General features: G+C 43.2%; 1 protein-coding gene across 1 annotated transcript in view; it reads right to left on the reverse strand.

The window, feature by feature from the left end:
* The window catches only part of Wdr70 (WD repeat domain 70), a 266,830-nt gene that overhangs the window by 236,147 nt on the left and 15,342 nt on the right, over positions 1–15,341 (reverse strand). The window contains exon 4 of the mRNA XM_045132810.1: positions 7,552–7,672. Coding sequence (XP_044988745.1) covers positions 7,552–7,672 — 121 coding nt within the window. The remainder of the gene's footprint in view (positions 1–7,551; positions 7,673–15,341) is intronic.

A 15,341-nucleotide genomic window follows, 5' to 3' on the forward strand; every position in this document is an offset into this window, starting at 1 on the left:
CTCCCCATAGGCCTAGGGTTATAGGTGTGCATGGTCATGCCAATGTGGGTGCTGGAAAACCAAACTCGGGCAGACTCAGGCATGCTAAGGAAGAAAGTGTTTACACAGGAAATGCTCTTAACTGCCTAGCATCTCTACATCCTGAAAGGGTCACTGTCTTTCCTCCCTAGTGTGTACGTTCCATGAAAAAAGAAATTTCCATTTGGTTCATTGCTCTGCTGCTGGCAGCTCAACAATGCTTGATATAAAAAGTCAATTGTTAGCCAGGCGTGGTGGCGCTCGCCTTTAATCCCAGCACTCAGAGGCAGAGGTAGGAGGATTGTGGTGAGTTTGAGGTCACCATGAGACTACATAGTGAATTCCAGGTCAGCCTGGACCAGAGTGAGACTCTACCTCAAAAAACCAAAAATATAAGTAAATAGATAAATAAAAAGTCAATTGTTACTTGAAGGAGAAAATGGAAGTCCTCTAGCTCTCATTTAGGTTCAATACTGTAAGGCATAATACACTCATAGATTTATTCATAATACACAGATTTAGCATGTGGGCTGGGGAAAAATCTCCATGGTTATACCAAGCAAGAAGACCTGAATTCAAATCCCCAGTAGCCACATAAAATGTAATAGTACACACCTATAAACTCCATTTTCAGGACACGGAATATTTGGGGACCACTGGCTAGCTAGTCCAGAATAACTGGTAAATTCAGGTTCAGCGAGAAACCCTCTCTCAAAGAATAAGATGGAGTATTGAGGAAGACATCTGACATCTACCCCTACTCTCTATATGCAAATACACACACAAACATGAACACGCTTGAACACACGCCTGACATCTAGTCCTACTCACTATACACACATACATACACATGTATGTACACATGTGCACACACGGGCTTCGACACACGACACCTAAAAAGTAGATCTTCATAGCCAGGTGTGGTGGCACACACCTTTAATCCCAGCCCTTGGGAGGCAGAGGTAGGAGGATCACTGTGAGTTGGAGGCCGCCGTGAGACTACATAGTGAATTCCAGGTCAGCCTGAGCTAGAGTGATACCCTATATCGAAAAACCAAAAATAAAAATAAAAATCTTCATTACATACATGCTAAATTACCTCATTTGATTGCCTATTTTGTTGTCCATGATGCATTATACCCATCCCCTAAAGTGCCCTAACTCGAATATGAGCTCAGTGAGAACAGAGGCCTTGGTGCGTATGGGGGGCGGGAGTGGTGGGTGGTGTGTGTGCGCATGAGGTACATGCACACGTGTTTATTTTAACAGAGATAGAGCCAATCATGGTGGCACACACCTTTAATCCCAGCACTTGAGAGGCAGAGGTAGGAGGATCACTGTGCACTCCAGGACAAGACCATACCTTGAACACACAAAACAAACAAGAGAGATACAGAAAGAAAGAGCAGAGAGAGTGGGTATGGACACACCAGAGCCTCCAGTCACTGCAAATGAGCTCCAGACACATGCAGCACTCTGTGCATCTAGCTTTACATCGGTATTAGGGAAACAAACCTAGACCGTAGGCTTTACAAGCAATTTCTCCAACCACTGAACCATCTTCTCGAGCCCCAAAACAGAAATCATATCTGACTTTCTAACTGCTGTTCCCCCCAGTGCATAATCCATGGAAGATGCTCAATAAATAATAGCTGAGGGCTGGAGAGATGGCTTAGTGGTTAAGGTGCTTGCCTGTGAAGCCTAAGGACCCAGGTTCGATTCTCCAGGTCTCACTTAAGCCAGATGCACAAGGTGATGCACACATCTGAAGTTTGTTTGCAGTGACCCTAGCACACCCATTCTCTCTGTTTCTCTCTGTCAGAAAGAAAGAAAGAGAGAAAGAGGGAGGGGGGAAGGGAGGGAAGAAGGAGGAAAGAGGGCAAAAAATATAAATAAATAACAGCTGAATGACTGAATAATTTTATATTACACTAGACAAAATAGTATCAAATTATCTGCCTTATGACTATAAAACAAATTTCTAGCTTTACTTATTTATGTCTTTTTTCTCCTTGTTTTTGGGGGGAGGGTTAAGGTAGGGCCTCACTATAGCCCAGGCTGACCTGGAATTCACTATGTAGTCTCAGGCTGGCCTTAAACTCACAGCGATCTTCCTACATCTGCCTCCCAAGTGCTGGGATTAAAGGGGTACACCACCACGCCCAGCCCCTTCTCTTTTTTTTTAATTTTGCTTTGTTTTCTCATTTTTTTATAAGTCATAGAATTCTTAATGAAAAATCATTCCAGCCACTGAGCCTCTAAACAGAAATGCTAATCCTTAACAGCCAAGCTAAGTTAGCACAGTTAAACTAGCTCAAAAGTAAGCTCTAAACTGGGAACTGAATGGATCCATGTGAAATTCATGCTTGATTATCCGCCCTAACAGCCACATAAAATCCAAATGGAATGCGTTATTTCCATGTAGCTTCTAATTCCATTTCTGCCTTTTTGCTTCTAATGTGCCCAAGTGAAACAGAAAAGAATTTTTCACATATTTTTAATATTCTGAAAAACAAAGTCCATGGAAGTATGTCTAAAAATGTCTGTGATAGAAACAATACAGTCCATGTTTCAAGTATTCCCTAGTTCCACGTGGTGCCAAAACACAAATGGAACCCTGAGAAACAGTACATACCAGATTTAAAAAATAGCTAAGAGGGCTGGAGAGATGGCTTAATGGTTAAGGCCTTTGCCTGCAAAGCCAAAGGACTTCAGTTTGATTTCCCAGGACCCACGTAAGCCAGATGCACAAAGGGGTGCTGTGTCTGGAGTCATTTGCAGTGGCTGGAAGCCCTGGCACACCCTCATTCTCTCTCTCCCTCTCTCTGCCTCTTTCTCACTCTCTCTCTTTCTGTGTCAAATGAATAAATTAAAAAGAAAGTTAAAAAAAATAGCTAAGATTGGGCTACAGAGATGCCATAGCAGTTAAGATGCTTGCCTACAAAGCCAAAGGACCCAGGTTCAACTCCCCAGGACCATGTAAGCCAGATGCACAAGGTGGAAATTGTGTCTGGAGTTTATTTGCAGTGTTTGGAGATCCTGGTGTGCCTATTCTCTCATTATATTTGCCTCAAATAAAAAAATTAAATAGCTAAGATTAAATTCCTTTATTTTTTTTTCATTTTTCTTGATTTTAGGGGGTGTTAATGTAGGGTAAAATCAGATGCATGAAGTGGCACATGTGTCTGGAGTTTGTAGCAGCTGCTGGAGACCCCAGTAATTCTATTCTCTTTCTTAAACAAATAAATAAATTGTATAAAAACATCATTTAATGCTTATTTTTAATTTTTTTTTTCTTTTCAAGGTAGGGTCTTACTCTAACCCAGGCTGACCTGGAATCTACTAGGTAGTCTCAGGGTGGCCATTAGGATTTGCAAGCAAGCACCTACAACCACTGAGCTATCTATGCAGCCCAGCTGTATAAGTTAATACACAAAATTCACTATTTTGACTATTAATTGCTTAAAACGAAATGTAAATAACCAAACATTTCCTTCCTTTCAAATTAGAAATTGGTCAACTACATCAATATTTCTCTCCATCCCCAAAGCAATATCAGTGATGCATTTCTTCTCTATATGACACTGAACGGTAACTTACAGCTATACAACTCTTTTTTGTCTTTCTGAGGTTGAGCCACACTCCTATAAGTCTGACCTGGAACTCACTACATAGTCTCAGAGTAGCCTCAAATTCATAGTGGTCCTCTCACCCTGGCCTCCTAATGCTGGGATTAAAGTGTGCACCACCACACACAGCTTATGTAATTTTTTTCTAAGCCAAAAAAAGTGGCAGCATTAGGTGACTGTCCTACTCTTAACTTCAGTAATACTGCAGATTTTTTTTGAATTTTTACCTACTTATTTGCCAGCACAGAAAGATATTGATGAGAGATGGTCCCAGCACTTGGGAAGCTGAGGTAGAACAATCACTGTAAGTTCAAGGCCAGGCTGGGCTACAGAGTGAGTTCCAGGTCAGCCCAGACTGGACTGAGACCTGGATGGATGGATGGATGGATGGATGGATGGATGGATGGATGGATGGATGGATGGGAAGGAGGGAAGGAGGGGGAAGATAAGAGGGAGAGAGGGGAGAAAGGAATAGAAGAGAGGGGAAAGGAAGAAAGGGAGGAGAGAGAGGGCAGGTTAGCCAGATGGACAAGGGGGCACAAGTGTCTGGAGTTCGTTTGCAGTGGCTGGAGGCCCTGGCACATCCATTCCCCACCCTTCTCTGTCAAATAAATAAATAAAAACTTGGCTGGAAAGATGGCTTAGCGGTTAAATGCTTGCCCGTGAAGCCTAAGAGCCCTGGTTCGAGGCTCAATTCTCCAGGACCCACGTAAGCCAGATGCACAAGGGGGCACATGCATCTGGAGTTCGTTTGCAGTGGTTGGAGGCCCTGGCGCACCTGATCTTTCTCTCTCTCTGCTTCTCTCTCTCTCTGTCACTCTCAAATAAATAAATAAATAAAATTTTAAATAAAAATAAATAAATAAATAAAAACTTTAAAAAAAATAGTGAAGATGAAGTTGGGCATAGTGGCACACATCTTTAATCCCAACACACAGGACAGAGGTAGGAGGATCACCAAGAGTTCAAGGCCACCCTGAGACTACATAGTTAATACCAGGTCAGCCTAGGATAGAGTGAGACCCTACCTCAAAAAAAAACAAAAAAGCTGGGCATAATGGAGCACACCTTTAATCCCAGCACTTGGGAGGCAGAGGTAGGAGGATCAACATGAGTTTGAGGCCACCTTGAGAAAACAGACTGAATTCCAGGTCACCTGGGCTAAGGTGAGACCTTAAAAAAACAAAAAAACAAAGCCACAAAATAAAATAAGAGCTGGGTGTGGTGGCACACGCCTTTAATCCCAACACTTGGGGATGCAGAGGTAAAAGGATTGTCATGAGTTCAAGGCCAACCTGAAACTACATAGTGAATTCCAGGCCAGGTCAGCCTGAGCTAGAGCAAGACCCTACCTGTAAAAAACTAAAATAAACAGTAAGCCAGAAAGGAGATATAAAGGGAATAGAAAGGGAGGGAGGGGGACCTAATAGGATGGTATTGTATATATGTAAGTAGAAGAACAGATTAATGGGGATGAAAAGGCATAAGTGAGGTCAGGGGAAGAGATTGAGTAAAGGAAAGATGGAGGGAGGGCTAATCAAAATCTAAGAGGATATAAGTAAGTCATATGAAAACCTATTATTTTGGACAATGCAACACACAGGAGCCATAGATTGTTAATAGAAAAATTTTCAGTGCCAGCGATGGGATACCTTCCAGTGAGTTGTTGGCCAGAAAGGTCCCTGATGCCCTCAAAACAGTATAGGCCATTGCCGAGGCCCTTGGTTTCCCACCAGAAATAGATAGTATTGAGTAACATCTCTATCACACCTTCCAAGGCTCAGGGTCCATTGCGGAAGAGGTGGCAGAAAGAATGTAAGAGCCAAAGAAAGGGTAGGACACTTTACAACGTGTTCCCCCCAGACACAAAATGTCCTGGATATCCATGACCTCACAGTGCCTGACATTACATGTACAAGACCATCAAAATAGGAGAAAAAAAGATCATGACATCAAAATAAAAGAAAGACTGATTGGAGAGGGGGAGGGAATTATGATTATCTCTCTCTCTCTCTCTCTCTCTCTCTCTGCCTTTCTCTTTGTGTCTGTCGCTCTCAAGTAAATAAATTAAAAAAAAAAAAAAAGAGAAAAAGAATGGGCAGGGGCTGGACAGAAGGCTTACTTGTTAAGGTACATGCCTGTGAAGCCTAAGGACGCAGGTTTGATTCTCCAGGTCCCTCATTAGCTGGATGCACATGGTGGCACATGCGTTTGGAGTTTGTTTGCAGTGGCTACAGCCCATCCCTCCTCTGCCTCCTGAGTGCTGGGATTAAAGGCCTGCATCACCATACCTGGCTTCGACATGCAATTTTTGTCATGTGTATTTTGTCATTTCTACCTACATGCATGATAACCTTTTTGATACATTTGTTAGAGACATTGATGATATGAATACTGTATTGAGGCACATCATATGCTTACTCTCTACTAAATCAATGTTAAAATCTTTCTATAATAAATCCTAACCCTGGAGCCTGGTGTTTCAGCATTTAGGACATGGTGATTATTTTCTTCACTGCTTTTCAGTCATCTTGAGCTGAGGTTTCTCTGTATTGCTTAGGCTATTATACAAAGTAGATGGGATTAGAGATATTGCTACCTGGCTGTGCCCTTCACATTCTTTTATTCTTTTTTATCTATTTATTTTTCAATTTTAATTTTTTTTATTCACAACTTCCATAATTGTAAAACTACCCTGTGATAATCCCCTCCCACCACTTTCCTTTGATAATGTAAGCCAGATGCAGAAAAAATGAGGCAGGCACAGGGTTGCTCATGCCCAGTAGGTGGCACAAGCATCGATTTCAGTGCCTAGGGCCCTGGCAAGCCCATTCTCTCAATCTCCCTCTGTATCTATCTCTCTCTTTCTCTCTCTCACTCTCTCTACAAAAAAATAAAATAAAAAGCAGGGTGTGGTGGCACATGCCTTTAATCCCAGCATTTAGGAGGCAGAGATAGGAGGATCACCATGAGTTCGAGGCCACCCTGAGAATACAGAGTGAATTCTAGGTAAGCCTGGGCTAGAGTAAGACCTTTCCTTGAAAAAGCTAAAATAAATAAATAAATCAATAAAACAAAATACAATAAAAAATTAAAAAAAGAAAACTTCATAAAGGCTGGGCGTGGTAGTTCACGCCTTTAATCCCAGCACTCAGGAGGCAGAGGTAGAAGGATCAGCATGAGTTCAAGGCTACCCTGACACTCCATAGTGAATTCCAGATCAGCCTGGGCTAGAGTGAGACCCTACCTCAAAACAAAACAAAACAAAAAAAAAAGCTCATAAAGGATGGACAATTACCCTAAGTTCAAGACCAGCCAGAGACACATAGCAAGAACCAGGAGAGAGCTACATAACAAGACTGCCTCTAAAACACAAAAACTAAAACAAAAGGCAGAAGTTTTTAGTCCCAGCACTCGAGAGGCAAAGGCAGGAGAATCGCTATGAGTTTGAGGCCACCCTGAATACTACATAGTGAATTCCAGGCCAGCCTGGAACAGAGAGACCCTAACTGAAAAAAAATCAAGCAACAAAACACAAAACAAAAAGGCAGAATTCAATATATTATTATTCTATTGTTGTTTCAAGGTAGGGTCTCACTCTAGCCAAAGGTGACCTGAAACTCACTATGTAGTCCCAGGCTAGCCTCAAAACTCACAGTGATCCTCCTACCTCTGCCTCCCGAGGGCTGGGATTAAAGGAATGCATAAGCATGCCAGGCCAGAATTTTTTTTTTAACTACTGACTCCAAAGTTGTCAGAAGATATACCCATGGCCTAGAAATACACAATTTCTCAAAAGGAGAAAAATAATACAAACTTTTTATATCAGAAACTTTGATTACACTGTATTAGGAACACATAGAAAATAATAGCTTAGTAGACGCCTTTTGAGAAATTCACATACCTGGACGAGAATTTTGCACTATCTCTGACTGCATTTGAGGCAGATGGCACTGGTTCGATGTCTTCATTTTGTCTTCTTAATTCTTTCTCTCTATTCATTTCTTCCTCTTTTTCTCTTGCTTCTGAAAAGATTAAGTTTCCAACAGTTAGACTTCAAACTTTATCAGTATTAGGCTACAAATTAACTTACAAAAAATTTGACTGGAGGCTTAACTCAAGTGGGTAGAGTACTTCCCTAGAATGAAGGAATTCCTGGGCCCAATCCCTAGCACCACATAAATTGGGCATAGCAGTGTATGCTCGTAATCCATCACTTGGGAGGTGGAGGCATAAGGAACATAAATTCAGTGTCATCCTCAACTACATAGTGACTTTGATGCCAGCCTGGGCTACATGAGGTTATGTTGTTTAAAAAAGAAAAGTGGGCTGGGTGTGGTGACACACAACTTTAATCCCAACTCTCAAGGCAGATGTAAGAGGATCGTCATGAGTTCAAGGCCACCCTGAGACTACATAGAGAATTCCAGGTCAGCCTGGGCTAGAAGGAGACCCTACCTCAAAAAAAAAAAAAAAAAGTGGGGTATGGTGGCACACACCTTTAATCCTAGCCCTCGAGGGGCAGAGGTAGGAGGATCGTCATTAGTTTGAGGCCACACTGAGACTACATAGTAAATTCCAGGTCAGCCTGGGCTAGAGTGAGACCCTACCTTGTAAAACTAAAAAAAAAAAAGAGAGAGAGAGAGAGAAACAGAGACAGAGACAGAGAACGAGTGAGTTTGGGCAGAATTCCCCTGGTAATGTGGGATGGATAATAATAAGCTTAGAAACCATAGATTGTTGCAAAAACAAAATTTCAGTGTCAGGGGTGGGATACCTTCTAGCAAGTTGTTGGTCGGGGAGGCCTTTGATGTCCCTAAAACATTACAGGCTATTGCCAAGGCTCTTGGTTGTCCACCAGAACTAGATGGGAAGACCCTATTGCTAAAGGCAATACAGTAGGGTTAGAACAGGTCAATGAGAAATCAAACTGGAGCTGAGCTGGCAAACCTCCCTGTGGCCTGGCTGTCAGAACGCTGGAAAGACCTATGTAGCATGTTGGGAGAGAAAAGTCATCAACAGCCTTGATTAGCAGTGAACCCTGCAAACGCTGGCCGGCCAAGTCAAATATTCTAAGTGATGAAATGCTTGCTTGTCATGGGGAAAATCAATTGCTCTCCGATTAGATTTGAGCCCTGCTCCATAGAAGGGAATTCATGTCTGCTATGGAAAACCTAGGCAAAAGCCTATGCTGAGGAAGTCATAAGCCCTAGGAGGGAAATACTATTGTTGGATGGCTGAATACATGAATTATGACTACAAAACTGCCCTCTAAAGACATATGTTTATGCTCACATATCAATACTACCCTCACTTTTGGTTAGAGAAGCTTCCCTTTTCAGCTAGTGGCGACCACTGGAGTGACTAAAACCTCCACAACGTACTGAGAAGTGAGAGTGACACATCTCTACCATAACCTCCAGGGCGCCAGGACCACTGTGGAAGAGGTGGCCGAGAGATGTAAGGAAAGAAAAGGACATGGTGGGGGGATTCACACAAAACTAATGACACCATGAATCCTGGAAAGCAACCTAAAAGACATAACACTTAATAGGGAAAGGGGATTCCCCCAAGAAGAAGGGCTCAGGAGAGGGTTGAGAAAGCCTAATCTTAAAACCATAAGCTCTGGCTTGTAATTCCCAGTATCAGAACTGGGTTGTGCCCCACAGTGAGGTGCTGGCCTGTGCTGTAGTCAGCTCCATGCTGCTGGGATGAACCTCCACGCCAGACAGAGTCTATGCGAGGAATGGCATTTATTTCGGGCTTACAGATCCAGTAGAAGTTCCATAATGGCAAAAGCAGTTGGCTCCTATTCACAGACCCACAAAGAGAGGAAAGCCACCACCAGCACCAGGAAAATCAAGCACAAAACCAGAGGGACCCCAGCAAAGCTCACTCTGCATGCCTGGAACTCATATCCACCCACAGTAACACCTCCTCAGCCAGGCAGCTCGACTCAAGTCAGGCAGGGTCTCATCCTGGCCCAGGCTGATCTGGAATTTACTTATGGGGTCTCAGGGTGGTCTCGAACTCACGGCAACCCTCCTACCTCTGCCTCCCAAGTGCTGGGATTAAAGGTGTGGGCCACCATGCCCAGCTTACAAATCAAGCTTTTTTTTTTTTAATTTTTTTTGTTTATTTTAATTTATTTATTTGAGAGTGACAGACAGAGAGAGAAAGAGGCAGATAGAGAGTGAGAGAGAGAATGGGCGCACCAGGGCCTCCAGCCACTGCAAGAGAACTCCAGATGCATGCGCCCCCTTGGGCATCTGGCTAACGTGGGTCCTGGGGAAATCAAGCCTCGAACTGGGGTCCTTAGGCTTCACAGGCAAGCACTTAACCACTAAGCCATTTCTCCAGCCCCAAATCAAGATTTTTAATTATAAAAAAAGAAAAAAAAAAACAACAGGGCATGGTGGCACATACCTTAAATCCCAGCACTCAAGAGGCAAATAGGAGGATTGCCATAAGTTTGAGGCCACCCTGGCACTACATAGTGAATTCCAGGTCAGCCTTGGCTAGAGTGAGACCCTACCTCGAAAGAAAAAAAAAAAAATACCTGAGTCTATTGGGGAACATTCAAACTACCACAGTTAGGGACACCTGTGAGTCCTCAAAACAATGCAGGCTTCTACCAAAGTTTGGTTACCTGCCACAGATACATAGTTAAGACCCAAATGCCAAAAACATCACAAGCCGTGGACACAGGCCATCAAAAGATCACCCTGGAAATTAGAGGGACACTAGCTCCTTGCTGGCCAGCCCTTGTAATGCTAAAAAGTGCTATGTGCTATTGAAGGATAATGGCCACCAACTGCATGAACACTCAGGGAATCCTGAAAGCTACAAAATCAACCAGCTAAACAAGAGGTATATACCTGTGCAACAGTGGCACACAGGCTATTCAGGTAATCAATGGCTCTCTGACTGGAAAAGAGGCCCATTCAGTGGGAAAGAACTCATATCTAGTACTGAGAACCAAGTGAGAACCCTATGGATAGGAAGGTCATCGACTCCAGACAGTAGCTTCCACTAGTCCTGGGCCAGAGTGCCTACACCCATCAAAACGTCTCTCAATTAACTATGCTTATGCCGTTTAATCCATGCTGCTCTCACTCTTGGTAGATTATGTTTTTGTTTTTGTTTTGTTTTTACAGATGGCAGTGAAAACCAAGGAGAACCAAGGTCCATCAATAAATATAAGGAGGGCTGGAGAGATGGCTTAGCGGTTAAGCACTTGCCTGTGAAGCCTAAGGACCCCGGTTCCAGGCTCGGTTCCCCAGGTCCCACATTAGCCAGATGCACAAGGGGACGCACACGTCTGGAGTTCGTTTGCAGAGGCTGGAGGCCCTGGCGCGCCCATTCTCTCTCTCTCCCTCTGTCTTTCTCTCTGTGTCTGCCGCTCTCAAAAAATAAATAAATAAATAAATAAATAAATGGAAAGATACCCAGCTACCTAGCAACAGACCAGCCACCTTTAGCATGTTATCCAGGCCCAGGAAACATCACAGAGGAAGTGATGATTTAAATATGAGTGCTGCTCTCACTGCTACCCTGACAACCTGCTCCAGAGAGATGGTGGCACTGAGGACACTCAAAACTCACCAAAACAGAAATCCAGGGGTTGTAGGGAGCTCAAAGGCAGACTTAATAACATACCTACCAAGGCTCAGGTAACAATGCCAAAGAGGCAGAAAGATTGTGAGAGCCACGGAGTGGGAAGGAGTATTCTGAGGCACTGTCCACACAAAGACTGACTGCTCCATCCATAACCCCATGGTGAACCCCAGTAAACCTACTGAGGGGCCTCGGTGGAATGTGAGCAGGGAAGCACAGACATACAGGGATAACACGAGGGGAATGAGACCAACACAAATTGTACATGCAGTGGAGATCCTTTAATGATAATAAAAACCACTTATGAGCCAAAAGAAGGGGAGGAGTGATAGCAATATTGACTTTTAGACACAAAGTAGCCATGGTGTTCCTGACCACAGTGGCTGACACTACCTACACAAGACCTGCATAATAGGAAGGGATGGGGAAATGATGACAATGTTAGAACCAGAATGATTTATCTCAAAAAAAAAAAAAAAAAAAAAGCTTTTTAAACTTTTTAACTATATTTTTTATTTGAGAGAGCAAGAGTATGGGCACACCAGGCCCTCTAGCCACTGCAAGCAAACTCCAGATGCATGTGCCTCCTTGTGCATCTGGCTTATGTGGGTCCTGAGGAATCAAACCAGGGTCCTTTGGCTTTGCAGGCAAATGCTTTAACCACTAAGCCATCTTCTCCAGCCCTCAAAAAAAAAAAAAATTTTTTTTTTAAAAAGGAAGCTGGGTGTGGTAGCAAGCACCTTTTATCCCAGCACTTGGGAGGAGATAGGTGGATTGCCACAAGTTCAAGGCCACCTTGAGACTACAGAGTGAATTTCAGGTTAGCCTGGACTAGAACAAGACCCGACCTCAATAAATGAGTAAGCAAAGCAGGGGCACCGAGAAGCAGGCGTGACATGGTCTGCTACACAGATGTAGGCTCCTTGTTTGATTTGGCCGTGACCTGTGACTTTCAGTGAGGTTATGACAGGACGCAGTTACCCAGCATGTGTTCCTCCTCCTACTGCTCGTGCTTGGTGCGTCTAAATTCTAGCATGTGTCAGAAAATACCTCACAAAGGGGAAAATGTGGTTTTAAGTCTAAGAATGGAGAGTGGAACCTTCTTTCAAGTCTGGAAAGTTAAAAGATGACCTTCAGACCACTAAGAAGCTGATGGGTTCAAACTGCCCAGTAAGCATTTCTCTTAATATTTATACCCTTGAAAGTGTGGGGGGTGGGGAGGGAGGGAATTACCATGGGATTTTTTTTATAATCATGGAAAATGCTAATAAAAATTTAAAAAATATTTATACCCTTATATTAATGCTACTCTCACTTTGGGTAGAGAACCTTCTCTATTCAGATGGCAGTGACTTTGGGATGATTCAGAAGGTATCATAGTGCTGGAAAGAAGTGACTGCAGTACTGAGTAACATCTCGATCACACCTTCCAAGGCTCAGGGTCTAATGCGGAAGAGGTGGCGGAAAGAATGTAAGAGCCAAAGGAAGGATAGGACTCTGTACAACGTGCTCCCTCCAGATATAAAATGGCCTGCATATCCATGACCTCATAGTGCCTGACACTACATACACAGGACCATCATAAGAGGAAAAGACCACGACATCAAAATAAAAGAGAGACTGATTGAGATGGGGAGGGGATATAATGGAGAATGGAATTTCAAAGGGAAAAGTGGGGGGAGGGTATTACCATGGGATACTTTTTACAATCATGGAAAATGTTAATAAAAATTGAGAATAAGTAAATAAAATAAAGACAAAAACAAAAGAAGCTGATGGAGCTGGAGAGAGATGGCTTAGCAGTTAAATGCTTGCCTGGGAAGCCTAAGAACCCCGTTTTGAGGCTTGACTCCCCAGGACCCACTTAAGCCAGATGCACAAGGTGACACATGCATCTGGGGTTCGTGAGCCAAGGCTCAAGGCCCTGGCGTGCTCGCTCGCGTGCGCGCTCTCTCCCTCTCTGGCTGTCGCTCTCAAGTAAATAAGTAAAAATAAACCAAAAAATTTATATATATATATATTTTAAAAAAGGAGCTGATACAGATAAAACAAAAGGGGATTCTCTACAGGAAAGCCTGGGGAAAAAACTGAGAGAAACAGAGCAAACAAGCAGTAGAGGTAACAAATGGAAAGTCTGAAAAGGAAAAAGCAGCACCTCTGTAAAGAAAGAGGTCACTAATCTCAGCACTTGGGGGCAGAGGTAGGAGGATTGTTGTGAGTTCGAGGCCACCCTGAGACTACATAGTGAATTCCAGGTCAGCCTGGACTAGAGAGAAACCTTACCTTGAAAAATAAAAAAATAAAAAATAAAAAAAGATGACACTAAGGGCTGGACAGATGGCTCAGAGGTTAAGGTGCTTGCCTGCAAACCTTAACAACGTGGGTTTGATTCCTCACACCCATGTAAAGTGGTGCTTGTGTCTGGAGTTTATTTGGAGTGGCTAGAGGACCTGGAATGCCATTTTTTCTGTCTCACAAAAAAAAAAAAAAAAAAAGACACTAATGTGAAGATGGAGTCCAAGACATCTGCTGTGGAATGGGGTCCTACTGGATGATGATGATAATGGTAATGAAGATGGGTGAACAGCTGCAATGATCAAGGATGATGAAAAACACTGAGAAAGGAGAGGATGACTCTAATATTTAGAACCCTTACCCATTATATCCTTTTGTTTTGTTTGGGGGGGAATTTCAAGGTAGGGTCTCACTCTAGCTCAGGCTGACCTGGAATTCACTATGGAGTCTCGGGGTGGCCTTGAACTCCCAGCAATCCTCCTACCTCTGCCTCCCAAGTGCTGGGATGAAGGCGTGCGCCACCACGCCTGGCTCTAGTACTTCTTTATCTAAGTGTGTGTCTAAAATCAAAATGACATCAGATCTACTCCCCTACTCCTTCAGCACTGTCCCTCCGTGTCCAGTCACAATGCCCTACACCTGCTTCCATTCGCACTGCCTTTGATGCGCCCACACAACCCTCTTACCTTGTAATAGTTGCTTTTAATTTTGTTACCTCTTTATGACTTACCAATAAAAAAGATGCGCATTTGTTTTAAAAAAAATATTTTATTTGAGAAAGACAGAAGACAGAAATAAGGTAGGCATAGGTGTGCCAGAGCCGCCTACCACCGCAAACAAATCCCAGAAGCATTCACCGCTTTGTCATTCTGGCTTTACATGGGTACTGGGGGAATCGAACCCAGGCTGCTGGACTTTGAAAGCAGGTGATTTTAGCTGCTCAGCTATCTCTCTAGACCAAGACATATGGTTTTTATCAAGCACCTCGAAAATAATCTCTCACTATGCAGGGAGGAGCTCTTCACTCATACATGATTTCAGTGGTTGCCTTCTGATGCACAGGTCATCACGTTTACCTGTAGCATGACAGCAGTCTTGAGCTAGAGTATCATGCCCCAGTGAGTACTCTGTGGGGCTGGTAACACAAATGTAACACTGGTTTTTGTGAATGAGAACTGATGTGCCAAAGGCATCCTTTAGAATAGAATAACAGTGTAATTGTCTTTCTCTTCTAAAGTTGAGACTGGTTTTTTGTGAACATCCTCTTGTTTGGGACCTTTTTTATGTGATTTAGACAAGGCTGGTTTGAGACTCAGTAATCCTCCTGCCTCTACCTCCTGAGTACTGAAAATATAGATATGCTCCAATATGAAAACAAGTCTTGAAGATGTAGTTGTATACTCATGTTCATAGCAGCATTATTCTAAATATGTAAGATGTGGGAGCCATCAGTGTCCATCTACTAATAAGTAAATGAGCAAAATGGGGTAGGGATGCATGCAATGGCATATTACTGAGCCTTAAAAATTGATGAGATGCTGCAATGATACTCTTTGGATGTACCTTGAGGATTCTATACTAAGTGAAATACACCACTTACATAAAGAAAAATACTAAATGATATCAATACAAATACTCTGATGAGTGAGGAGACCTAGAATGGGAGAAATAAGGCAGAAAGAACGGTGGGTCATTAGGAGCTAGGGGAGGGGAGTGGGATTTAATGGGTATAGGGTGGCAGGCATGGTGGGGACACCTACAACCTGAGTACTCAGGAAGCAG

The sequence above is a fragment of the Jaculus jaculus genome, chromosome 13 (genome assembly GCF_020740685.1).
Source record: "Jaculus jaculus isolate mJacJac1 chromosome 13, mJacJac1.mat.Y.cur, whole genome shotgun sequence".
NCBI lineage: Eukaryota > Metazoa > Chordata > Mammalia > Rodentia > Dipodidae > Jaculus > Jaculus jaculus.